Here is a 27,445-nt window from a genome sequence, read left to right on the forward strand (position 1 = left end):
GGCTACGGAGCGAGTCGACCAATGACGTAGTTAGAAGGCGTCAACAAGCACTCAGCCCACACATTTAAGCCAGTTTGGGGGCAGAACCTGTCAGTACGCTCAGCTGGCTGGGCGTTTAGTGAGCTGTTCATCAGTTTGTGTGTATTTAGCTCTTACGTTTTCCAGGTTTTCCCTTAAGGTAAAAGGCACATTTCTCCACGGTAGCTCGGCGGGGCTGAAATGTCACAATTTAGGCTCTCGTTGGCACTCAGGGAGCTGCTCCACTTCGGTGTCAAGTACCGTTTGCCAGGTGCCGTTGGGTATCCGAGCACACCGGCGGATCCCCGTCTCCTCCGCCTCGGGGGAAAGTCTCGACTGTCATTCTGTCCGGCCGGGGCTAGGTCCCTATGCAGCAGGAGCGAGGGAGTGCTGGAGAAGAAAGATGAACCAGGGAAAGAGGCGGCAGGCGACAAGTAAGAACTTATTATTATGCTGGGATATAACGTCATGAGTAGTTAACGAATAAAGACATTGTCCAGGAAACCTACGCACGTATAATAACAGCATCAACAACAACAACAAAAATATCATGCGTGGGATTAACGTAGAATCTCGTTTCTGTTTCATGTAGTCGAAGAAATAAAACATGTTTTATTAAGCGTTACTTATGTAACGGTAATGAATGAGTAAATGGTTTAGGTAATTGACAACTATATCTGGATGTACATCTTGAATTATCACTGGAATTGTCTTCTCATGACGCATTTTAATGAGAAACTGCGTCCCCTGTTTTTTTCGTCATAAAAATAGCAATCTAATGCATCTTATTATTGTACCCATTTATGCCTGATTATAAATCATATTATTGCGTTAGTAGGCCGGTTACGTATGCGTGAAGTATACTGGGGTGTAATACAGTAAAATATATGTCGGTGTTTTGGTTGCACAGACCCCACAGTGCTGATGGGATGGTTAATTGTTACCATACATTTGTGGGTTAACTTTACCAGGTCTGTTCTCCAGATCTCTAAATAAGTTTTTTTTTCTTACATCTGTTTTCTGTCCCGTAATTGCAAATATTAAGAAATATTTAGGAATTTGTGACTAGGAATTTGTGACTAGTATGTAGCCGCCTCCCTTTTCTTGGAAGAGAGTGCAGTTTAACAACACCGGTTCACTTTCGTGTGTTTGGTTTTACTAAGATAAGCACTGTTTAAGCAGAAGCGTAGGTCTCTGTCCCATGTTAGCTGGTGACGAATCCGCCGGTCCCCCTCTTCCTGAAGCTGTTTTCCTCGTTCTTACGAATACTGGGATTCGTCAGGCGTTTGTCTGAACGATACGCCGGCGTGTAAATAATAGCGCTTTGTTTCTTAGGTGTGTTGTGACATGCAGGTGATTCATCGGCATTAACTATCAGAGGTATGTAGAAGCATTTTTGTCCACTGAGTGAAAAGCATCAGTGGAGAAAAAAAGCTTAAAGGTATTTTAGAATCTATTATTGTACCCTATATGAAGTTGAGGAGAGAGACGCCAGGCCCCATGGTCTCGATTGGGTGTGTCATACCACCCCCAGTGACCTCCATGCTTCTACGCCAACATTCTAATCGTGTTGCTCGGTATACCGACACTGAAAAATACCTCAACAATACGCAGTCGTTAAAAACGGTACTATTTTCTGTTGTATTAGTATCGGTACTTGAAACGGTCAAGTACACGGTCAAATACACATATTGAGAAACACCCAAAATATTTCCAGGGAAGTGAATGAGTGTATACTGTAGTTCCTTTAAGGGACTCCTTCCCCGCGAATGAATGATTTGCCAACGTCAAACCATTACACCGGAGTCAAGTGATGTTGCCAAACGTCCACAGCTTGTCGACAAAATAGAGGTATGAAGCAAAATATGGCAATGTTTTGTTTGCGTTGTCAACAGTCAGGGCAAGCCCACAGAAACTACATAACGATTATCCCTGAAATATAAGTCAAACATGTGTAATATATATTGTAATAAGTGAACTTTTTACCACTTAAGTTAGTCACAGTTTTTTTGCTGTGGTATCGTTTGAGAGGCAAAATTAAATTCAATGATAGCCTGTTTAATTTGACTTTCTTTTTAGGTAACCTTTTTAGCTAATGTAATCATTGCATGCAGTGCATTTGTGTAAATATTCTCTATTACTAGAAAATGCACTCAGTAGAATGCAGATGTCTGCCAAGGAGATGTATTACTGGTTATTAAGTGACATCTTGCAAATTTAATGAACTGTAAAAGAAAGCACACAAACTCAAGTGTAGGGGACAATACTAGATACCATGTAACCTTTAATAACGCCATGACCTTGATCTGATTATTTACAGTAATCCAATTATCAGTGTTATAAATGTATTAAAACATGTTCAATGGCTGTATAGCTCAGCAGTTGCAACTGAATATTTTAGCTTTGTTGTAACATGTTCAGTATAACTTTGTACCTGTGACAAAATAGCCTGTATTTTATTTAATTTGACTGATATTTACAAAATAATTGAATTAATAATATAATTTTTAGGTTTCGTGTTTTATCCATAAAATTTCCTGATGTTCTCATTTTTCGCTGTGGTATTGTTTCAGTATCAGTATCCAAGGTTTGCAAAATTTCAAAATTCCTGGTAATCCTTTGGGCAGGCACCCTTCAGATTTTGGTAGCCCGAAAAGAATTTAACTAGTCCAAAAAAGAAAAAAAAAAAAAAAGAATTTCTGAATGTAGAAAGTTAGATATAGTTAGGTCAGGTTGGGGAGCATGCACTGATGCAGTGTGTTGCCACGCCCACCACAAAAACAAAACTACTCAGGATCTCACGCAGTGATTCCCCCAGGCAGATGCAAGGTCCAGTCCCACCCTCCAGAGAAAGCCATCCATCTGCCGTAGCTAAGTGTTACGTCAGCGTCCCCTCGGCCTGGTCCAGTCACTTGGGTCCTTAGCAATGACGGTCCTGTGAGCCGGATCACCCTTAGGGAAATGTGTCACATGGCCATAGTGCCATAACTGATGCTCCATCACAATGCAGGTAATGTGTCTTATTTGGGGCTCCTTATGCCCACACAAAGTCAAACCAATGGTACCCAAGGATTCTCCAAAGAGACACAGTACTGAAGGAGTCCAGTCTTCATCTCAGCTCACTGGATGGCGTCCATGTCTCACAGCAAGACAGGGAGCACCAGGACTCAAAATACTTGGATCTTCGTCCTCTTGCAAAGATATCGGCAGTGCCACACACCCCTTTCCAGTGACCTCGTGACTCCCCATGCTCTTCCAGTCCGTCTCCTGACTTCATAGGAAGAGTCACCAGAGACATGAATGTCGTTGCCGAGGTAGGTAAATCTCTTGACAAGGTCGACATTCTCCCCTCAGACAGACACACTACTGATGGCTGTGCCTAAGAAGTCATCAAATGCCTGAATCTTGGTCTTTATCCAGGACACCCACAATCCCAGATACTCGGACTCCTTGGTCTCTCGAGGGCCCCAATTAGAGCCTCCTTTGACTCCACTAAGATCATGGCATCGTTAGCAATGCCAAGATCAGTAAACCTTTCTTCACCAACAGACATCCAACATCCGCTTGACCCCACGACCCTGCCCAACACCCAGTCCATACAAGCATTGAACAGAGTAGGAGCAAGAACACACCCCTGGCAAACCCCAGAATCAACTGGGAAGAACGCAGAGGTTCTCCCTCCACTCTGCACAGCACTCACAGTACCAGTGTACAGGCTGGCCATAACATCCAGTAACTTCGTGGGGATCTCGTGAAGTCTCAGAATGTCCCACAGGGCAGCTCTATCAAACTGAGTCAAACACTTTACGAAAAGAACCTCTGCCAATATTCGCGCTTGCGCTCGATGAGAACCCTCAGTGCAAGGATATGGTCCATGGTAGATTTCTTAGGCATAAAACCAGACTGCTCTGATCTCTCACAGGCAAGCAAGTGATCACAGATTCTGTTAAGGATGACCCTAGCGAGGACCTTCCCTGGCACTGAAAGCAGTGTTATCTCCCTGCAGTTGCCGCAATCCAGGCAATCATCCTTACCCTTTCCAGGTAGGGACTAGAAGTCCTGTATTCCAATCAGTTGGGATGATACCTGACTCCCAAATGGAAGCAAATATTGCCTGCAATGCCAGGAGGACAACCGTACCTCCAGCCTGGAGAAGTTCACCCCTACTACCACATATCCCTCTGGCCTTCTGGCAATCCTCCTGGATTGGAGGATCAGCCTCGAGAAGCGTAGACTCAGAGATGTCCAACATCCTGGCTGGAGGGTCAGCTTTAAATAACTGCTCAAAGTAGCTGGCCCAGCGGGCCACAACTGCAGGACCGTCGCATCACAAGCCCTGACTCCTGTCGATAATATCCAGGGTGCCCTGCAAGATGGAGCACCTCTATCTGGGAACACTGGCAACACCAACGGCCCTTGGCAACCTTCAGGGTCTTATCATGGAAGGTCTGCAAGTTCCTCACACAAACTGCGTTCAAGCTCATCAGAAGCAGCTTGATCTTGGGGTCTGGCTAAATCCAGCCTCATTCTCTTATTAGGTGGTAGCCTACTGGATCCTACTGGTGGTATCCTACACAGCCCACTAGGATGTGTTCGATCTCCTTTACCACACCACCAGTATTGGAGTACCAAGGCCAACGATGTGGCTCTAGCCGTTGGAACCAGGATCCAGCGACCCGCAGCCCCTGACCTTTTATAAGTCAAGGAACATGGAGCCTCTTGCACCCCGGTCTCCAGATCCATGGGGACCAAGACAATCCTCATAACCAGCCCTGTCAGTACCAGTGGTCGAACTGAAGCCTCCCATGACCAGAGGAGTGTCACTTCATGGGCACCCTTCAACTACTGAACGAAGTTGTAAGTAAAATGTCTCCCTCAGCGAGACATCATTCACCGTGGTCTGAGCATACTCTGAGACAACAGACAAGATGCCCAAGGAGTGCCTTAGCCTGAGTCTCATGATACGCTCGTTGAAAGGACATCAGACGTCAGACACCATCGGAAGGAGCCGATCCGCTACAACAACAGCTACTCCCTCAGTATGGCAGCTGTCAGACCGATCATACCAAACGTAGGTATACCCACCTACAGCGATCTGGCTGCTCCCCAGTCTACATACCTCAGAGAGTGCTGCCACTGAAACATGGAGTTTACAAAGCTCCCCCGACAGCAGGGAAAGATGGTCATCTTGTCGGAGAGACAAGACATTCCTCGTCCCTACCCGGATGGGTTGCCTCAAACTGGGACCCGAGTGCTGCTATATAGCAGGCAATGCTTCAACACCACACCAACCCCGATTCCCAAAAGGCCTGACTCTATTAGCTCTCAAACGGTTTCGACTCGCCCAGGGATAGGGCTCCTGAAGGATTTCCCCCATTCCCTTCATGGTGCGTGCAGCCTTCCTGTGGGCAGCTGCAGCAGAGCTACTCCTGCGGAGAGCAGAAGAGTATCTAGCTTGTTTTAATTGAGCAATTGTGAATTGTTTACGGTGGCGGGATTGGCACTCCAGCCACCAACCCCCAAAAATTCTTTCCCTGCGAGTTGAAGGACCGGCTTGCAGGGCTGGATGCAGTTTAACAACCTACCCAGGACAAATAAACAAAAATATATTCAAGAAATCAAAATCATTTATTTTCCAAACACAAATAGTAACAATCTTGTATAAATTATTCTACAATGAAGTAATAATCATCATCAATATGCAGTTTGATTCAAACTGAATTGAAAATTATATGCAGAATATGATGAACTTAAACATGAATCAGTCTTGTATCTGAATCTGAGGACGCTTCTCCACTGCACCAGATGCCATACTTTTGGTAAAGTACTTTCAATACTTTATTTCAATCCCTTTTCCATTAACCTACAGTCGAGTACCAGTAGGCCTACTAAAACTTCCAGTACCTAAAGTGCCAAACCAGCTGTGGTACTTTTTTTTGGTACTTTGGGGTTTCTTTGTCTATTGGTTATGCAAATAGCCTGTCTCTGAAATAAAATACAAAATACAATGTCATCAGAAAAGTTGCAAACTCAGAAAACAACAATAAACATAATAATAAAGGTAAAAATAATGAAAGCGTGGACAAATGAAGATATCCAAGCTTTAATTGCGATCTGGATGGAAAAGCAGATACAACAAGATCAGGATGACATAACAGAAAATAAAGGATCAAAAGTAGGACAGCGCTGTATTGGAAAATTTTCAAATATCACATTGAAATTTTTGTTGTAATAAATATTGGGGTATTTATAAACCATAAAAAGGAATTCTATATTTTTTATGAACCCATAGAAGAAAATTATCATAATTGTTTCAGCAAACACATACAGCGTACAAGCAAAAACAGGGAAGGTAAACTTTAAACTTATTTTTAAACATAGATAATCTTGCAAAGGAATAATCATTAAAATCATAAAACCAAGTTTTTTTTCTGATCACACTGTAAAAAGTTTCAACTAAACTTAAACTCCCCGTACTATAATATCCATATAGAATTGAAGGCAAGAAAAAGCCTGATCTTAATCGAACTGACTAGTGACGTGAGAATTGCATGTTCATAATATGCAATGTTGATTTTAATGTGTATTTGCATATTGTCCAGCCGTATGATATACTATAGTCATTTTTCAAATTCAGTACAAAATACCCCACTTTACATTGTGAAGTCATTCAGCCAGTGGAAAACCAACACCTTGAAGTATCAAAAGTACAATAACTGGTACCGTGGAAAAGTGCCCTAGATAAAGTGAGAACTATACTCATTTACAGGGGTTGGCATCAATGCACTAATTGTTTGCCAAACCTCATATGAAAGAGAAGTAAACTCATTACATATTCATGCAGGCGTACGTCTCGCTGTGGACAAATCATTATGATTAAAAACCTGTTTGTTGCGTGATCTTTTTTTTCCATTCAGATAGCAATACATTTGAGCAGACAAAGCGAATAAAGGAGGGAATTTGATTTCACACTAAGTATAATTTCAGATAGCCCGTCAGGCAGGGTGGTGTTACATTTTGGTAGTCGATGGGAAAAGTTGATAGCCCTGGGTTGTTGGGCTACAGATCTTGCAGCCCCTGGTATCTAAATATTTTAGGAAGGTATCGTATAGAAGTCATGATTTTGGTATCCTGACAACACTGCATTCCAGAATGCCATGGAAAGCTGATTGATCTGGGGAGGTCACGCAGAGTGCAGCTGTAGGCCAGAAGTTAAAGATTGAAGAACCCCATGTGCTGGATGGTGTACTGTAAATAAGTTAATGGATAATCACATTAATGCCATGCCATGCCCACAGTGGAAGTGTGGTAATAGAGCTAATTCTGAACTCTTCTCTGGTGAAGGCGGTAGAAATTGCCGTCCACGTTTCGCAACACTGAATAGTTTCACCTCTGCTTGCCCTCAAAGGGTGGCACATGTATGATTTGAATGGGACCCCCCTACATCCTCTTGTGTGTACATCCTTTTTGTGTAGACACTGTTAGGTCCTGCAGGACAACAACACATGACATGACTGTTGACCTCTTCTTGATGACCTTTCATGTCATCTGACAATGTTGGGTTTAATGGGGGTGATACTGTATTTAATGTACTTCCTTTGACCTTGGGCTGCCCTCCAGGGCTCCATTTAACCAGTGTGTGAGTGAATTTATCTAGTGAGTTAAATGGGCATGGTACCTTGGAGGAGGGGGATAGCACTGGGTGGAGCTGACACCCTGAGTTGGCGTGGGGTTGAGAACGGCTTTTTTGGATGAATCTCTGGTCTGGGGAGTTTTGCCTGTGTGTATCTCTGATGCTTTATACCTCTGTTTCCATGACAGCCAACTAGGTCACACACAGTCTCTGTCTGTTGCAGTGTTTTACCCCCCTCTCCCTGCAGTGCAAAAAGTTTTATCCTTTACAGCTTAAAGCTCTGCTGCCCCTGTAAACCATGATCAGGCTGCAGTACATGCATCAGTAAATAAATAAGTAATAGAGCATGTGCCTGATGTTTACATCAGAAACAAGCAAAGCGCTGAAAAGCTAACTTTCTGTTCCCCTCTCTTTCCCTCTGTATTACCATTACACCTGGTTTAATTTGTTAATTGCTGTGAATATGTTTCAGAATATAATTATGTCACTTTCCATCCCGAGGATCAGGGACCTAATTGGGGCAGGGCACTAATGTACTGAATTTACAGGTTTTTCCACAATAGCAGCAGGGCGGCCCTCTATGGCAGTCTTTACTATAGATCGGTTATGGAAAGTAAAGGTAGATTTGGGCATACCAGTTGTGGATCTTGAGGTTCTCCTTCACCGTTGACCTATGGTTAACTTGAGGGCCGCACTCCCAGGCCATGCTCAGTCTCTCAGACTTCCACTGGCCACTTGATGGCGTGTCCAGTAAAATTGTTTTGTCTGAAGCAACTACTCTGCTGATTAAGTGACCCCACCACCCATCACATGGTTTGGTCTGTAGTCCTGAGCTCAATGATGTTAGCTCCTCCCAAAGAGGCTGTGGCCTGTCTGGGCCCTTGATCCCCACCTTTTACGCAGCTACAGCTCGGTAACAAATTTCATAACATCATGCTGTCTACTACTCTTGTGGCAATACGAGGTGCCGGCTGCTCTCTTATCGGTTGGCTGTTTGCTGTCCAGTTAGTGGCGCTCATAGTGGCTTCTGGGATGACCCTGTTGTTGGGATGTTGAACTCCTCTTCTTCCAGCCCCAGAGTAAACAATTCGGACCCTGTATCCTCTGAGTCACAAAAATAGCAAGACTATCCTCATATATGGAAATTGCACAACCTGCTGCTATTTTTTATTTATTATATTTATTTTTATCTATCAATGCTGCTATTGACTTTGCACTGACAACTCATTGCTGCCAGACCCTGACTTTAAGTCTCCTCAAGTTCAATTCACATGCACTTTACATGTTGTTCCCTGATTACATACTGCAAAAATTGTTATACACACAGGATACGTTGTTGTTATGTTGTTGTTCTGTGCACTTTATGGTTCGTCCCGTCCTGTATTGTTTGTCTATCGTACGCAAGGGATAGTGAGAAACGTAATCTCGATACCTTTATATGGCTAGTACATGTAAAGGAATTGACAATAAAACTCTCTGACTCTGACTCTGATGTTAGGATCACCACGGTGTTGACCACGGTGCCCTCGGCTGATCACTGTGACAGGCATGCGTGCATGCATGCAAACAGGAATGACCAAAATACCTGGTATCTGATCTGAGGAAATAGATTTGATCACGTCTATGCAGTCTGTGTGCATCTTGTCTTGGGTTATGAAAAGTGTAGTTTTTTTAATTGAGATGCATATTTGGGTGTTTCCTTGTCCTCCCAATGTCAGTCCCCTGTGCGTCCATTATAGTAAGGAATTACACCTACAGCCAAATAGAATTTATCTACTAATAGAGTCTGTCAAATAAGTTGGTTGTGAGTTGTGCTAACAAAAGCAGTGTCGACAAATCACTTGCTCAGTGTCTGTGGAATAGTAAATATTTCCATACAGCCAAAGATGAATGTGTTTTTCATACCAGTTCTTTTCTTCTCTTAACATATTTTTGTTTAATTTCTCTTATGGTCTGTGAATGAGTCCAATAGCAGGGATGAGAATGAACATGATTGTCTCCAAGAGTGCATGCAGAGCTCATGTAAAAGCAGAAGCGGAAAACTTTAGACCTTGTTTGCTTGTTTGTTTATACATATACTGGATGATTTTGTAAAATACCCGTCATTAAAAGTTTTGTTTCCAGTGAGTAAAAATGTTTTAGTGCAACATGGTTAGAGCGCAGCAGATTATTACGGTCCCTACAATGTGACAATTGCATGTGCATTGAGAAAGAAATGAAATGCCATGTCATGTCGATATTAACATGGGCGGCATGGTGGTGCAGTGGTTAGCACTGTTGCCTCACACCTCTGGGACCCAGGTTAGAGTTTCCGCATGGGTCACATGTGTGCGGAGTGTGCATGTTCTCCCCGTGTCGTCATGGGGTTTCCTCCGGGTACTCCGGTTTCCCCCCACAGTCCAAAAATATGCTGAGGCTAATTGGAGTTGCTAAATTGCCCGTAGGTGTGTGAGCTGACCCCCCATCCTGGATTGTTCTCTGCCTCGTGCCCATTGCTTCCGGGATAGGCTCCGGACCTCCCGCGACTCAGTAGGATAAGCAGTTTGGAAAATGGATGGATGGGGATATATATATATATATATATATATATATATATATATATATATATATATATATATATATATATATATATATATATATATATATATATATACACACACACACACACCCAGGAGCCTGATATCCTGACTGTGGCTCAGTGGGCTACATCTCTGTGCCTGTGTTTGGAAAGTTACCGGTTTGAACCTAGCCTCGGCAGAATAGTCTTGTCTGTGGGCCCTTGACCAATACCCTTAAAACCCTGCTTCATGGATGCCACTACAGGAGGCTGCCCTTTGCTGTCCAGCTTGCTCTCATCTACTTGTGTGTCTATGTGTCATGGAAAGCAAGATGGTGAATTTCAACAAAGTATCATTATTATTACTTGACTATTGATTTCATCGATATTGACAGCCCTAAGTAATAGCTTGTTTCCCACTTAAATGTGGTGCATCTTCCAAGCCCAGCTTGCATATGGGCATCTGCAGTATAACACGTGCCATCTGACTATTCATAGGTTTATCACACCCTTATTTTTACTTGTCTTAACTTATTTTAAATGTCTTGAACGTAGTAAGACCTGAGGAATAAACATGGGCTGTGCTGGTCTCTGAGGCGTATTGAATCTGTGTGAAAGTGCGGGACAGATCACATACTTTCACGTCAGCATATCAGCTGCTACGGCCAACCAGCTTTTACTATGATAGAGGTCATCTTGGGGTCAGGTGGAGATGGTGTCCCTGATGGTCTGGTTTATGTGGTGGAGTGTTGAGGTCAGGCCCCTTACGGACTTCAATGACTAATACAGGAAAGTTGTCTTTGAAAGGTACAAACAGAGCTGTCATTACTGTTCAACTTGATAGCCTTCATTGAAGATATTGAAGAACCTAATCACACATTTATGGCTGTTGTTAAAACTAAGGTCCATAAACATATATATGGTTAAAGAGTTTCACGTGTACAGACAGGATCTTTGCCTTACAAAGACAATCTTTCATGAACCGTAGGCTTGGACGGGCAGGCAGTAGGCAGGGAAGGACGAAGCAGGCAGGCAAAAGGCGGGGAAAACTGGGGATTTATTGGGGAGATCGGGTACACGAGACATCAACGTTACACAACAATCAATGACAGACATCAGACAGGGCAAGACGTGGACTGATATAGACAAGAAAGGGCGAAATAACAGAATACAGCTGTGCATGATCGGGGAAGCACACGTGGATAATATGGGGGCGTGGCACACACGAGGATCGGATGACACAATCCACTTCATCAATGATTTTTTTTTTTAATAGTGGACCTGTCCTGTTGTCTGTTTTTTTGCCAATATCCCAACATGCTTCACGTCCAGCAGGGGAACTGTCTCCATGGCTGAAAGTTCCTGTCTGTTACTGTAATCACACCCACCTCTCCTGCCCGAGCCTGATGTCCTGACCGAGGGGGTGTTCTGGATTATCATAATGCATTGACATCATGTTTTATTTTATCAGAAATATTTTTATTAAATGTTTTTCAATGGTATGCGCGTAAATACAACAAACAGAGTATGCACAACAAACTCTCACCCACCCACCCCCCCAGACACATGGGAGAGAAAAAAACATGAATGAATAAAAATGAAATTCCCAAAAAATAATGTGTCACTTGAGATGTCACTAGACATCTAGAGATTCATTAATGATAACATAAATCAAGCTGCTGGAGCACAAGAGCATCAAAATCAAATTAGTCCTTTTATAGATATACCAGTCTTCTCCTCTATATTCATATCCTGCTTCATATAGATACAAATTGTAAAAATCTTCTCCATAAATTCTTTGGTTTTCCCTCTTATTATATATGTCAGTTTTTCTAACCCATGGTTAACCAGCATCTCCTTGACCTATAAGGCAGATGTCGGTCTTTCCACGTCACTTTTTTGACTTCTAGTAAACCAAAATGAATAATTTTGCATTTTTTTTGCACACACATTGAAATCAACAGAATAGATATGCAGTAGACATAGTTTAGGATCCAGGCTTCCACAGTTAGATCGAAGATTAGTTGACATGCACATCTTTCCAAAATACTTCCTTACATTGCTACATACACTGAAAAAGGGTACCAACTGCTTCGTTGCACTTGATACATGTATCTGGTATGTTAGGATTAAATCTGTGCAATTTGACTGGTGTTATGTAGGGTCTTGTGAGCCCTTTTGTATTAAAGCGATTTGCATCTAGTATTAATGGAAGTGGTTTGAGCTAGAAGACAGGCTTCATCTTTAGTAATCTCAGTCTAAAGGTCAGTCTCCCATGCAGATAAATACCTAAAGGAATTTTCTTTTGGTTTGTTTAGAAGCACATTATAAAATTGAGACACACTTCCTCTATCATTTGTATGCTTTAGAGCAGCTTGCTCTACTGTAGATAGTGAGGGCTCCAGAGTGAATTTTAATTTGAGAGTACAGTATGTAAAACTTATTTGTAAATATTTGAATGTGTTTCTGTGGAAGAGCACATTTTTGAACTAGTTCTGAAAAAGACATAAGCGAACCTTTATTGAACATATCACCCAATTTACTTATACCTTTATACATCCAATTTTTAAATCCCATATCCTTACTCCCAGGGGTAAAACTGGTATTTCCCCAGATTGGTGATAGGATAGACGGAGATATGGGTTCACTTAAAAAAAAAGTGAGCTTTATGCCAGACTGATACAGTGTTTTTGAGAAAGGGACTTTTGGGGGAATTAGCAAATTGTGTATGTATTGAGGTTGAGGCTCTCCCCTCTGTATTTAACATCATCAAGGTACTTTTATTCTTGTTGATTTTGTAACCAGAAATTTCTCTAAAAATCCTCTCTATCCTCTCTATATTTTCTAATGCTGGTATAGAGTTTCTTAGTTCTGTAGGAAACAGAACTATGTCATCTGCAAATAAGGATATATTTTTCTACCCAATTTTTAAAGGTTCAATTGCAAACAGAACCAACAAAGGCGACAATGGGCACCCCTGTCGAGTGCTTCAACTGAGATGAATAGGCCTGGAGACTTGATTGTTTGTTTCAATTTCAGCTAATGGTTCAGTGTGTAGTAATTTGAGCCATCGAAGATATCCTTCTCCATGTCCGAATCTTTTAAGTACCTCAAACAAATATCTCCACTCAATTCTGTCAAAGACTTTTTCAGCATCCAGTGACAAAACTGCATGGTCTTTAGCCTCTTCTTTTGTATACAATACAGCATTTTCCAATTTTAGACAGTAATGTTTTGGAAATCAAAAAGTAATCTATTCTAGAGTATGTTTTATATGTACTCGACCGGCGAGAGTACTCTAATTTACATAGAGTAAGTTTAGTTTCCAAATCTCTTAAGTTTAGGTCAATCATGCAATTCTTTATAATTTTCCTGGACTGCCTGTACACAAATCTTTTGTCGGGTCCAATACATACAATACTGTGAAGAAGTCTTAGGCAGTCCAAAGAAATGTTTAAAGCCGTTTATCTGGGTAGCAAGTGTACTTTGGCTTAGAACAAAAAACACAATTAATGTTAGAAAATGTGCAAGTTAAGAGTAACACAATAAAAACTAGTAATAATTTCTTCTGTTTTCTAAAAAGTTACTGATATCTACAGTATTTGGATGGCTAGATGAACACTGCTTCAGTTCCCAAACTTCTTCTCAGGGGCACCTCAGCCATTCCTTGATTTTGTTAAATTTCATCAACAGCTCAAATAATAAAATATATTGGTTTAAAAAGTCAGTGACAGACTGACTAGCTGTATGAGGTTAGTGGCCAAGTCAAGTCAAGTCAAGTAGGTTTTATTGTCATTTCAACCATACACACAGTATATAGAGAAATGAGATAACGTTCCTCCAGGACCATGGTGCAACACAGAGCAGGACAAAGACAGAGCAACATCATAAGTGCAGACAGGACAGAAGCATAACAGTACAAATTGACAAGACAACATACAGTGCCAATTAACAGTGGAACAACAATACAAGTCAGACAATACATGGCTGCACTGGACGGTCGCTGCAAATACTAGGATGATTTTAGCAGAGGTTCTGAAATGGCTAAGCTGACACACTTTGACAGGCATAATATCATAGTTTTACACCAACACAAGGATAATCTAAACATCATTTTCTTTACCTGCCTAAGACTTTTGCACAGTACTGTAGTTAAACTCACCACCCATAATGTATTCACCAGAAAAGAAGGAAAAGCAGAAGAAGAGATTACAAAAGGAATTGGATTGTCCTCGTTAGGGGCATATATGCAAATCAAAGTGAGCTGGATGAATAGTTTTGTACCATTTAGAATTAAATATCTCTCGTAATTATCAGCATACTGTTTTTTAAGTTGATATGGAATTGTTTTATGTACTGTATAAGTATCATGACACTTCTAGCATGAGTGGTCAAGCTGATTATACCTGTTCTGGCCATCTTCTTGTAACTCTACCAATGTCCTCTTTTAAAAGATGTGTTTGCTGGAGGAATATTATGTTAGATTTCATCTGCTTGAGTCTATCCATATCATGTTTTGTTTAAGCATTTGTATTTAAAACCTCTAATTTTTGTCTTTCTTTTTGTTTGTCTGCTTGGTTTTCTAAAAAAAAAATGTAAGTAAATTCTAAAATGTCTCTCTCTATTGCCTTTGTACCCAACTGTGATCTATCCTAACCTTCAAATATCACTGTCCTGCCATCTTAATTCTCCCATAATTCCTTCAGAATAAACCCACTTTTGATCCTCACTTTCTGTGTGGGATCAGTCAAACCTGTCTGATTTATCCAACCCTGCTTTTAATATTTGTTTTTAAATGCGAACATTTGATAGTGGCACCTCACTGCAGCTGAGTGTGGGAATTCACTGTGTGTGGTGAGGTGCTTTTCCTTTGCTTCATGCAGTGGTCTGTCTGCCCGTTGTGTCGTGATGGGCAAGGTCTTTTGGTCATTATCTAGATTTCTGTGTTGTGTGTGTGCTGTCCCCTATCTTCTCTAACTCTGATGAACTGAACTTCAACGCTTAAATCAAAACACATATGGCATCTACCTATGGGATTGTCAGAAGCTCTACATCTATGAATACTGTTGACACCTCCCAGCTAATTCTAATGAATGCATTTCAACCAGCTACCTTCAGCATACCTGTTAACACTTGGTTCCCTGATCATGAAATACATTTCTTGACAGGATTGATGTTACATATGGTTTCACCACAAAATACAGCAGTCATTTGAACGGAAGCCATGTTGAAATGCACTCCTTGAAGCTGGCAGTGTGAATCCATCTTCCCACTGCTCCCCCTACAGTCCATCTGTTCCTCCTGCAGTCTCTGTGGATTTTATGTCTTCAGAGTGCTGACTCCGACTTCTTAACATAGGATGTTGTTCTCTCAGGAGAAGGAAAGCAGGCATCCTACCCTCTTTGGAGGATCTGCTCTTCTACACCATTGCTGAGGGCCAGGAGAAGATTCCAGCCCACAAATTCATCACCGTGAGTGGCTGGTTAGGGAGTCAGTCAGAAGTTACTAGACTCCTTATAATTCCCCCTCCCAGCAGTTTATATTCCACAGCCCCCTTTGCTCATCATGAAAATATTATTGTAACTTAATTGAATTAAATTAATGTTCCTCTTTTATTTTTATGTGGGTTTTTGACCCTGCACTGACTGCTGCTTTGTTGAAGGAATCAGCCTCACACACTGCTTATTTGCTTCTATAGCTTAACAAGTGGAGCATTGTGCTAACAATGCAAAGGTTGTAGGTTAAGATCCCAAGGAGCAGAGACGGATTATGGACCGGGCCAGCGGGGCCGCTGCCCAGGGGCCCTTGGGGTGCAGGGGGCCTGTGGGGCCCCTAGCCCAAAACAATTTGCAACGCTTATCAACAATGTATTTTCGTTTGTCTATTTTAGAGGGCCTACATTCTTTGATCCTCTGCCTACAAGGGCCCCTGATCCTATAGGCAGGGCGTTTGGCTGCCAAGGGCCCTTGAATTGTGGTGGTTGTGGTGGTGGTGCTGGTGGTGGTGGGGGGGGAGGCCCTCGCGAACGTTTTGCCCAGGGGCCCACACAACCCATAATCCGTCCCTGCCAAGGAGCACATATACATTGTAACTCTTCCCTCTACTGTAAGCTTGCTGTTTAACTGTACCTTCAAGGCCCTGAAGGCTACGGGTCTACGGACCGGAGATCCGCGGCTGAAGGAGTGCATGGAGATGCTGAAGGTCTCCCTGAAATCCACGTCCGATGGCGTCATGCTCGACCGGCACCTCTTCAAAAAGTGAGTGAGGGCTCCCCCAAAAGTGAGTTGTGTGTCAGGCCCTTGTTGTGGTGGGCACCCCCCCAAAACCTGTGGTCCCTCTGCAGGTGTGTTCAGAGCAACATCGTCCTGCTCACCCAGGCCTTCCGCAAGAAGTTTGTCATCCCTGACTTTTTGTCCTTCACGTCGCACATCGATAAGCTCTATGAGAGTGCCAAGAATCTGTCCGGAGGACAGGTAGGTCACAGCACACCCTTGCTACTGGCTGCCCGTGGCCACGCAATACGCATCGCCTGAATATCCGAGCAATCCAAACCCTTCTCTCCCCTACAGGTCGCAGACTACATTCCCCAGCTTGCTAGGTTCAGCCCCGATCTTTGGGCTGTGTCACTCTGCACAGTTGACGGTCAGAGGTAGGGGCTGTTGCACTGCTATACCCTGGGGAGCAACTGCAATAAACCCCTCTCTTTGTTCAGACTAATGATGCTATCTGCTGAACCCTTGTTTTGGATACAACCATACTGAAGTGTGTTTGTAAACGTGTTATATCCCATGATTGTGAAATTCTTTATATTTCTTTGTTTTGTTTGTTTGGGTGGGTGGTGTGTCCCTTTAAATTAATGTAGGCAGAACCCCCAGACAATCTGTATCAGTATAGGTTTTCAAAACAATCGGCTATTGGTATCAGCACGAAATCTGGTTATCGATGCATCACTAATTATTGTTGCTGTGGTTTATCAGTCTCTTGCCCTGTGTGTTTTCATTATGCTTCCTGTTATCAAGTGACTTACTGGTGCATCCCCCCAGGCACACAGTGGGTGACACCAAAGTGCCCTTTTGCCTGCAGTCGTGTGTGAAGCCGCTGAAGTATGCCATTGCTGTGCACGACCATGGCACAGAATATGTGCACCGCTTCATTGCCAAGGAGCCTAGTGGCCTGCGCTTCAACAAGCTGTTTCTCAATGAGGATGGTGAGTGGGACCGTCTCCACAACAACTCGCCACACAAGCTGACATGGTGAGACCTTCCATACACACACGTGATCGGTGCAAATTTTTGCCCAGATTCATCTGTGAAACGAAACCGTGGCACGAGTTTGGGCCAAGGCAGTCTGGCCATTCTGTGGTGCTCTGTTGCTGTAGCAGCGAGATGAAAGTTTAATGAAGGAGCCTGGGTTGATGAGTGTACTGTGGCCACGTTCCACACAGGGCCCCACTGTGTCCCAGAGGGAAACAGCTCTGTAGGGTCGAACCCAGAACAAGTTGACTGGTTTGGCTCTGTTTCCATATTTATGAGCATAAACAGGAATAACTCTAGAGCACCTTTTATCAGACCGTCATCTGTGAGCATAAGCTATGCAGCTCTTTCACAATAAAATCTACTGTTAGCAGCAAAAAAACACCTTACAATCGGCTGAGGGAGGTGTAGAAATGGCTGCTTTTTGCTGATAGACCAGGAGTTCCAGGAGGAAGCCCTTTACAAGGACCAACTGACCATTTCAGTATCCACTTTAACGGGTCACCTGACCATGCGCATTGGGTCCCAAACACCTTGTCTCTCTGCCCACAGACAAACCCCATAACCCCATGGTGAACGCTGGTGCCATCGTGTGTACGTCCTTAATCAAGGTGAGAGGCCAGAGGCTGCCCCTGCACATGCCGCTGCTCTACAGGACCCAGTCTAAGCCACTGTTTGTTAACTTGTTACATTTTTAGGATGGAGGGGGTGGCTCTGAATTTACCTCTGATTGTGTATTGTAGGAGTGTCAGGAATAAAGTCCTGTCCCCCTCAGGACAGGTGTGTCCCACGTCTGAGTGTACGTCACATACGCACTAGCCTAAACTCCAAGTTCCCTGCTGACCTCGCTCTGCGTTCTCCTTTTTCCTTCTCTAATGAAAAAAGGTCCATTTCATCTCCATACTGTTAAGTGCGAGACCTCTTCCCTTGGCCAGTGTGTCTCTGGCTGCAGTCAGCAGCAGCCTGTCAGATCACGGTGTGTGACTTCCTGTTTTTGGGTCAGGGCACATACTGGTCATCTGATCACTTTCTGTATGCTGGAATTTACTAGTACGGCACCATCGTGCTTCAGTTGAAAGTCAAGCCACCCGGGTCAGTTACTACCAATAAACCTTGCATCTTCTATGTACAGGGATGTGACTAGTAATCAAGACATTGATTTGCAGCAGTTTAGTGCTCAGTCTGTTTAGCTGGCTGACTCACTTTTAGCACATATCAGTAGTTGGACCAGCTTGAACCTTTAAAGACACTTTATGGCTGCATTCTAAAAAGTCACATTGATACAATAAGATTAAATGGAAAAATAACTGGAATCCATCTCGTATTTATTTCACTAACACTGATCATTGATCATTTTTCTCAGTTGCGTAATAAGTGATCTTCATTTTCCCCTCCTTTTTCCAGTCTTAATAACAGAGGGACATATGTATAGCTCTGACCTTGTCACTCCTCTTCCTGTCTGCTTCAGTCCTGGGCTGTCGGCTCGCTCTGCAATAATTGACGTTGATGTGTTGGCCATGGAGATTACCCTGGGTGGCCTTAATCTACTCCTCTATGTCCTTACTATGTTAATCTACTGCACTCATTTAGCAGTGTGCTGCCCCCTAAGCACTCTCATAGTGCATGATGGTCTTTGGGATTTTGAGCCAAAGCTGTGTTGGCTCTTTTAACGCCTTTGTTTAGCATTACTAACCCTGCCCTTATTCTGCTCTCTTTTAGGCTCTGTGTACCATTTACATTTACTATTTGTCTGTAGACAGCCGTCACACAGGAATAGAATAGGTCACGGTTCAGACCACGCTGTGTGAGGACGGTGTGTTTGGGATTATCCGTCTTTAGTCTGTCAGAGCTACATTTCATTGTGAACTGTCTTATTATGTGCGTGCGTGTGTGTGTGTGTGTGTGTGTTGTGTTGTGTTTTTAATTGATACTTGATTGTTTTCTCATCATCCAGCAAGGAGCAAGTAATGCTGAGAAATTTGACTATGTAAGTAAGCGTGGCATTTTTTTTGTGATATTTGATGTGGTATTTTAACTTGTGATCAGCATTAAGTCCAATGTCCTGCTGCCATGCAGGTCATGAACTTCTTGAACAAAATGGCAGGAAACGAGTATGTTGGCTTCAGCAATGCCACGTAAGCATCGAGCCGCAGGCTTCTCACCACGGGCCAGTGTTTCTTAGTCCCATTACACAGTCACTGCACACAGGGTCTATTTGTGTAGTTTTGAACCACACTGGGGGCGGCATGGTGGTGCAGTGGTTAGCACTGTTACCTCACATCTCTGGGACCCGGGTTCGAGTTGCATATGTGTGGAGTTTGCATGTTCTCCCCATGTCGTCGTGGGGTTTCCTCCAGGTACTCCGGTTTTCCCCCACAGTCCAAAAAAACATCCATCCATTTTCCAAACCGCTTATCCTATTGGGTCGCGGGGGGTCCGGAGCCTATCCCGGAAGCAATGGGCACGAGGCTGGGAACAACCCAGGATGGGGGGCCAGCCCATCGCAGGGCACACTCACACACCATGCACTCTCACATGCATTCCTACGGGCAATTTAGCAAGTCCAAGTGTTTTTGGACTGTGGGGGGAAACCGGAGTACCCGGAGGAAACCCCACAATGACATGGGGAGAACATACAAACTCCACACACATGTGACCCAGGCAGAGATTCGAACCCAGGTCCCAGAGGTGTGAGGCAACAGTGCTAACCACTGCACCACCATGCCGCCCGCTGTAATTAATATGAAGTAAATCAGAATGATGTGAATACAGTGTTGGTGTGAGGGACTCCTGCAGCATTTGCCTCTGTCTGACCCAGATTCCAGTCAGAGCGTGAATCTGGAGACAGAAACTTTGCCATTGGCTACTACCTGAAGGAGAAGAAGGTAAGAACCAGAGGGATTTAGAAGTCAGGGGTTGAGACCCGAGTCCCTCACTTCCGCTTGTCATGAGTGTGATGCCCAGCTGTCATTGGGCTGTGTTCTTGTCACGGTGAACAGCTCTCTGTGGCTGTCTCAGCTTTGAGGCATTTGTATTCTTTACCTCATGATTTATTCATTCTGTCTTTAAAAACAGTCCCCAGTGGTTGTACTTGCTCCTCTTTCTACTTCTGTAGGTAATTTGGGTTGTACTTTTGCTCTCTTGCAGGCACCCATACCTCCTGAGGTTTTTGGGTGGAAGTTTCTGGAATGTGGAGCTTACATAATATTTGTTTATTTGTACCCCTCTTTCCCTTCTTAGTGTTTCCCAGAAGGCACAGATATGACCTCCATCCTGGACTTCTACTTCCAGGTGAGCAGCTGCAGAGCAGAGCTTGGTTATGGTCACTCTACCAGGCCTCATTTACTAATGCCGGTGCTGCCTGAGGGAAGGTATATCTGAACTGAAAAAAAACGTTTAAAACAAACCTGCAGCCACCAGAATGTTCCGGGTGCAATGTGTGTTGTCACGCTGCAGTATTGTATTAATGGAATGCTTTTCGCCGAACTGTTATATGAAGTGTGCCAGTTCTTGCACTATGGCAAGGTTATCGTTCTGTATGCATGGCTGTGCCGTCCCAGAGTCATAAAGAAGCTGTTATTTTTTTTTTTATCCTGTACACAGCTCTGCTCCATCGAGGTGACCTGCGAGAGCGCCAGCGTCATGGCTGCCACACTGGCCAACGGTGGCTTCTGCCCCATCACCGGCGAGCGTGTGCTCAGCCCCGAGGCCGTGCGCAACACACTGAGCCTCATGCACTCCTGTGGCATGTACGACTTCTCCGGCCAGTTTGCCTTCCACGTGAGTCCCCCCTAATGGAATTGTATGATTCTGCCACACTCACCAGCCCAGCTGGTTCCTGTGTTTAGGTAAATAAGCAAGGCCTCTTCACCTTGTATGACTGCTGCAGGTGGGGCTGCCATCCAAATCTGGTGTGGCAGGGGGAATCCTCCTGGTGGTGCCTAATGTCATGGGAATCATGTGTTGGTCCCCCCCTCTGGACAAGCTGGGCAATAGCGTGCGGGGCATCCAATTCTGCACGGTAGGTGGGGGGAGCATACAGGTTATGCACTTGAGAGGATAATGGTGTTTAGGTAGTGTGCTGTAATTATCCATAATCACCATATAATTTGGTAGCCTCTTCAGTACTGTGTACAGTACAGTTCTGTGGTATTTAAAGCCCATCGGCTGTCCCTCCCTCATAAGTAATGCAACGAGGCCATCTTGTGTTCATTCAGTCTCACTGCTTGCTCCTAGGCTCCACATACCACTAGTTACAATATATTCACTGTAAAGTGCCCCATAAAGCCATCCAAAGGGATGGAGTCAAATGACTAATATACCCCCCCCACACACACACACACATATACACACATTGAATGTGTACTATACACACACACAGCGAATTATTCAGCAGAGGTAGGTGAAACCACCTGCTGGCGCACCTCCGACAGGGCACAGTCATTTGACTAGAACCAGCATACCATCTCTGAACTGATATAGACTTCAAATATACCACAGTAATGCTTTTGCTGGGTGTAGAGGTGACGTTTGACTGGGATGGGTGGAGGTCGCAATTAAGGCACTCTCCTTGCATCCAGGACCTGGTATCCCTCTTTAACTTCCACAACTATGACAACCTGAGGCACTTTGCAAAGAAGCTGGATCCACGAAGGGAGGGAGGTGACCAGCGGGTGAGTTCGTGCTGCCTTTTCCCAGTCCCCACTTCACCAGGAGGTGTGCAAATGGATACTTTGTCCTAATAGATCTGCTCCAGGAGGAAGACTTCTACAAAGGCAAGCTGTCAGTTTCAGTATCAGATATGCCACTGCATTGTTGCTGTAGGCTCTGCTGTATCAGAGTGACCTGAGGGCAGTATGGGAGATGGAGTCATTTGGGTTACTAGTGGACCTGAAAGGCATGTCTGTGTGTGTGATTATGGTTTTTCGACTTTGTGAGGACCATTTTTCAGGTCCCCACAAAGATCTGTGAATGCAATCAAAAAACAAAAAATGCCAAAAGTCCCATATTTTGTTTGGTTACTTATGGCTAAGGTTAGGGCTGGATAGGAGTTAAGGTTGTTGTGTTGAGACTGGAGTTTTCCCCTTGAAATGTCCTTACAAAGATATAATTAGAAATGTGTGTGTGTGTGTGTGTGTGTGTGTGTGTGTTCTCACGCGCTTATAGCTGGTGATTAAGTGAACCTCACAGCCTGTCCCAAACAGAGACAACTTTGTAACTGAAAGCGAAGCTTTATACCAATACTAACAGACTAATGTTGTGTCTGCGTTGCTTAAACAGCAGCACACCTTCGGATCAATGGATTACGAGAGTCTTCAGCAAGAGCTGGCTCTCAGGGACACTCTGGGGACAATGGTGTCCACCACAGAGTGCAATGAGGACAGCTCCACCAATGTAGTCTATAGGATGGAGGGTGTTCAGGACAGCCACTAGAGGGCATCACCACCTCAGTGAAGAAGGGGATCGTCCTGCCCATCTCTGTAAGAATGTATATGTAAATGATTTCAAGAGGTGTAAATGTTACTAGTGTTATACTGTTCTGGGGTCACTGTATCCTTTTCCTGTGATTGTTGTGAGCACCAATATATTCTCTGAGCTCAGGGTGAAATGCACACTCTGCATGCGATAGACCGCTTAGGCGAAGCTATGCAGTGTGTTTTTTTTCAGGTACGTTTCTGAAGGTCAAGGGAGCAGTGTGCTAGGGGTGTGTGGCAGGGCTGGTTTGGTTCTATTCCTCACATGGGCCTGTGAGGTTCTGGCCGCTCTGTGTTTCTTGTATCCTCCTGTTTAAACTCGGCTCCCTGGTCCTGGTCAACCTCAGCCGTTGGCCCTAACTGGCACAGCCTTCTGGCTTTTCAAACCCTATGTGATGTAATACATTTTTAGTTATTTATTTTTAGTTTTAGTTCTTGTCTTTGTCATTCTATTGCAGTACAAGCATGACAGGTGGGAGTGACTAAAGATGTTATAAATGAATGTGTTAAATGAGCTGTATGTAGCCAAGGGCCCCCTTTCACACGCACTTCTTCAGTGGTGCTTTTCTATAAGGTCATTGGTGGCCACGTTTTGACCAATCAGAGGCCATCCTTTGACCATGGTATTTCAGAGAGCCAATGATGCTTGTTTAGCTCAGGAAAATTAACATCCCTCAGCAGACTGCATCACAGGGGCTCATAAAACTCTGAGTCCCTTCAGTAAAAGCCAGTTTATACTGGTCTTTAGTGGTTCGGTGATTGCTCTCTTCAGTAGGCAGTGCAGTTGTGTGTCAGATCGTTCAGGAAACATCGTTCAGTGAGCCTTAATAGCATACAATGAGTCACTATCAAATGAAATCTGTTCTATGTTCATAGGCATTTGTGTGCACTTTCCCAAGGCTGTTACATTAATATTTTCATTGTGTATGTTGTTCATCTTCTGCAGTTAAACTGCACTTAATACGCTCAATGTTAAACTTTAACCATATCCTCACGGGGACGTCATACCAGCAAAACTGAACATTTCAGGCAGTTTGTGATTTTTTTTTAAATTGTTTTTGGTTACTTGAAATGGTTGCACAAGAAACCTGCATTGCAGGGGATTTTTACATGTACTTAATGATTAAGGACCAAGATTAATCTTGCTGGGGGGGTTTCAGCTGTTTAGACTCCAATGAGATAAATATTTAAATATATTTATTTTTGTAATGGCTACAATGTATGTAACCTTAGTGTACAACCATACTGTTGGTCTTGTTTTTATTTTGTTCTTCCAGCATGCATATTTTTCCATTAATAAATTAACTTGAAATCCCATTCATCTGTTATGCTGATTAAGGTGTCATTGTGTTTTAATTTCCCGGTTGATCTATTTTAATTTATGATGTCACTTCTTGTCCAGTTTAAAGCTGGCTTCTTGCCCCTGGGTTACAGAGCCTGTGGTCATGACTGTACTTGTTTTTTTCTTTTCCATCTCTTCTGTAGAACCACCTTTCTGTACACTCACTGTTATTCTCTGTGATCCAAACTTTTGTGCGGTGAGACATACCAGTAGTGCCAGGCTTGTCTATATGCAAAACAACCGTGCTTCATATATCTACATTTTTCCTGACCTTGTAGTTTATTCACTTTGTGTGTGTGTATGTGTCTGTGTGTGTGTGTGAGTGTGTGGCCTTTATCTAAATTATGCTCCTTTTTCATAGCTGGAGTGGTTGCATTTGGAATTGAGAATAATCTCATGGCTAGACATCCCGCACCCACCTCCCGGTCCTGAGATGAATCCTTCCTTAAAGCCAATGACATGGGCACATTGATGTGTCCCTGGTAGCCTGCAGATATAATTTCTTCTACTTCTGAACTTGCTGTTACTTTGAACACAAGATCCTTCTGCAGAGAGGGGGCTCTCATTCCTTTGACGTTTATGATGAAACTCGCAGCTGCTCTTTGGCCCATAGCGTTTTCAATGGCTAAAATGAGCTTTTCGCTGGAATGTATGCGGTTCCCTCACAGCCTGTGCTGGCCGACCTCAGACAGCTGGTGTGTCTCACTGCAGGTGAAGTCCGTCATCAACCTGCTGTTTGCCGCCTACACGGGGGACGTCTCTGCACTCCGGAGGTATGCCTGCCACCGTGGGCTGTCCGGCTCGTCCCAGGATGCCCAGCTCCCTAAGGTGACCCCCTCCCGCCTCTCCACAGATTTGCACTATCATCCATGGATATGGAGCAGAGAGACTATGACTCCAGGACAGCTCTGCATGTGGCGGCGGCTGAAGGTGGGCGGGGCCTGTGCTGCTTTTAGCAGTCACCTGCTGCCTCACAACTGCCTAGTAAAATGAAGCAATGGTGTTAATGAGCATAGACTCATCCCCATACCCCTGTTTTTGCAGGACACACAGAGGTGGTACGTTTCCTGCTCGAGGCCTGCAAGGTGAACCCTGTGCCCAGGGACCGGTAAGATCATGCTGATCATGTTCTGATAGGGTTTGAATACCTGTCTGTTTTGGCCAGAGGATTAATATCTAGGCTAGAGCTGAGGAGAAAATGGAGCAAGTAAATTTATTATATCTGTCCAATAGATCCACCAGCACATCCCACCCCAAGCCTTTTGCTTGTTGCTTACACCCAACACCCTCCTGCGCTGAATAGTGGAATATTGACATTACTTTGTTGGGGGGCCCCCGAAGAGGTTAATCTGCCCCTGATTGTGGCTGCCTGCTCGTTTTATGAGTCTACATTGTTAATGATTTTGTGACTCCCAAGTTCTGAAAAATTAAAAATTGAGTAGGAATTGACCAAATGCGAGGTGTGACCTAGCAGCCATCTGCACCACCACTTTGGGCATCAGGATACCAGCATGGTGTTAAAGCTCCTCCCCCTGTCCCTCTTCAGTTGGGGAAACACCCCCATGGATGAGGCCATACACTTCGGGCATCATGATGTGGTGACCATCCTCCAAGAGTACCACAACTCATACAGCCCACAGGAGGGCCCCACAGACAAGGAGTCGGCGCAGAAGAACCTGGATGGCATGCTGTAGGAGGTGTGGTGTGGCACGAGAGAGCACCACCAGCAGAGGGCCCCAGATGCAGCTGAAACTGCACAGTGTTTCTGGGAAAGAAGGATGTAAAGCTTTTCCTTTCAGGTTAATTACTGTTTCACGCTTTAAGAAGTGAATTCACTATAGTCAGGCTGAACTGCATAGTACCAGTTGTAGCCTTACTGCAGGGCTTTGTGTGTATCTGTGTGCAGAAGCACCTTATGCATGTAAATTAAGTAGTAATTTATGTTTAGTTTAACAAAGCATCATTTATCTGGCAATCAGCAAGATTAAGGGAAGGGCAGCTCCTCGAGTCCTTTAAAAAGCAGCTTGTGAATGTCAAGGTTCAGACGCCATCGCCAAAACTCTGACATGTGGAGAACCTGGGGTCGCCTCTGGCTGACAGATGGAGGACACAGACCTAACATGTGTGTGTATAGTCGGCCTGAACCTCACCTTGTATGTGTCAGGCCCCCTTTAGGTGTAGTATTTAATTGACAGTATTTTTATACATTCTGGCAAAGTATTTAGTGAGGCTGTTATACAGCGAGTGTTTATCTTCAGGGCAGGATGTGGTCTGGTCACAGTTCACTGTAAAACACTTTTTGTACTCTTGGGCAGGGTGCATCTCACCACTAAAATTCTATTTATTTAGCAGATTTTTAACTGAAGCAACACATAATTGAAAGGAGTGTAAGAACAATTTAGGGTTTAAGTGCCCAAGGGTGAGGTCACGCCACAGATTTTGGGATTTACACTAGTAACCTTCTGATCACAGGCACAGCATCCTAACTCACTGAGCCCTGGGCCTGTCTAGTAAGATTAACCCAAAGCTAAGTGGTTAGTGTTCCAGGTTATGCGTTTCTCTGCATCATATGGTGAGCTAGGCTGTCTGTCAACTCTGTATCTGGAGACACATCTCTAAGGTTGTGTTCTTGGGTGTGTGCTTCCTCACAATGCTGGAACTGAAGCTTAAGTTCAGGTTTTGAAAGTATTAATTTACTTCTGCCTGTGCCCTAGAGACCCTCAACCCCATCCAACAGTGTGTGTGTGTGTGTGTGTGGGAGAGAGAAACTGTTTTTTGTTTTTTTTTTTTTTTAAAAAAAGATCAAACTGGTGGCAGCTGGGCCTAAAACAACCACAAAAAAACAAAGACGAGAGCAGAGGCTGTTCAGTGGAAATAAGGTCAACTGTCTAACATTTCCTTGTGTGGGCGACCTAAGAGTTAAGGACCTTCCCACCCGAAGGATGGCAAAAGAAAAAGAGTGGAACTTCTGGTCAAACACTTCTTCAGTTCTACGCCCACATTAGCAAGGTGGGAAAAGTGGTGAATGTAATGGGGCTAACAGTCGTCCTCAATTAGGCTTGTATACCACTGCCAAATGGGCAAGTTACCAGTCCGGTTAAGCTGATCCCAATGTTCAAATTTTGAGTGTTTGTGTGTGAAAATAAAGCTTTGAATAGAACTCCTTGG

At 43.9% G+C, this 27,445-nt stretch overlaps 2 protein-coding genes across 8 annotated transcripts in view; one reads left to right on the plus strand and one right to left on the minus strand.

Moving 5' to 3' along the window:
* Positions 1-27,445, minus strand: part of LOC125723039 (signal transducer and activator of transcription 4-like) — a 340,474-nt gene that overhangs the window by 285,209 nt on the left and 27,820 nt on the right. The window lies entirely within an intron of this gene.
* On the plus strand, positions 65-27,437 carry LOC125723228 (glutaminase kidney isoform, mitochondrial-like). 6 transcript variants are annotated; one of them, XM_048999667.1, is made up of 18 exons: positions 65-452; positions 15,583-15,679; positions 16,344-16,465; positions 16,552-16,681; positions 16,778-16,857; positions 17,252-17,415; positions 18,014-18,072; positions 19,416-19,448; positions 19,538-19,596; positions 20,280-20,346; positions 20,702-20,752; positions 21,065-21,241; positions 21,351-21,482; positions 22,042-22,134; positions 24,989-25,050; positions 25,131-25,207; positions 25,322-25,385; positions 25,824-27,437. In XM_048999667.1, the coding sequence occupies exons 1-18, from the start codon at positions 220-222 to the stop codon at positions 25,969-25,971; spliced, it is 1,848 nt and encodes a 615-aa protein (XP_048855624.1). In that variant the 5' UTR covers positions 65-219; the 3' UTR covers positions 25,972-27,437. The 6 variants fall into 6 exon arrangements, 5 of the variants coding, with proteins under 5 accessions (XP_048855624.1, XP_048855703.1, XP_048855785.1 ...); XM_048999746.1 differs by having other exon boundaries at positions 15,586-15,679; XM_048999828.1 differs by having other exon boundaries at positions 15,589-15,679.

Source organism: Brienomyrus brachyistius, chromosome 1, assembly GCF_023856365.1.
Source record: "Brienomyrus brachyistius isolate T26 chromosome 1, BBRACH_0.4, whole genome shotgun sequence".
Lineage (NCBI taxonomy): Eukaryota > Metazoa > Chordata > Actinopteri > Osteoglossiformes > Mormyridae > Brienomyrus > Brienomyrus brachyistius.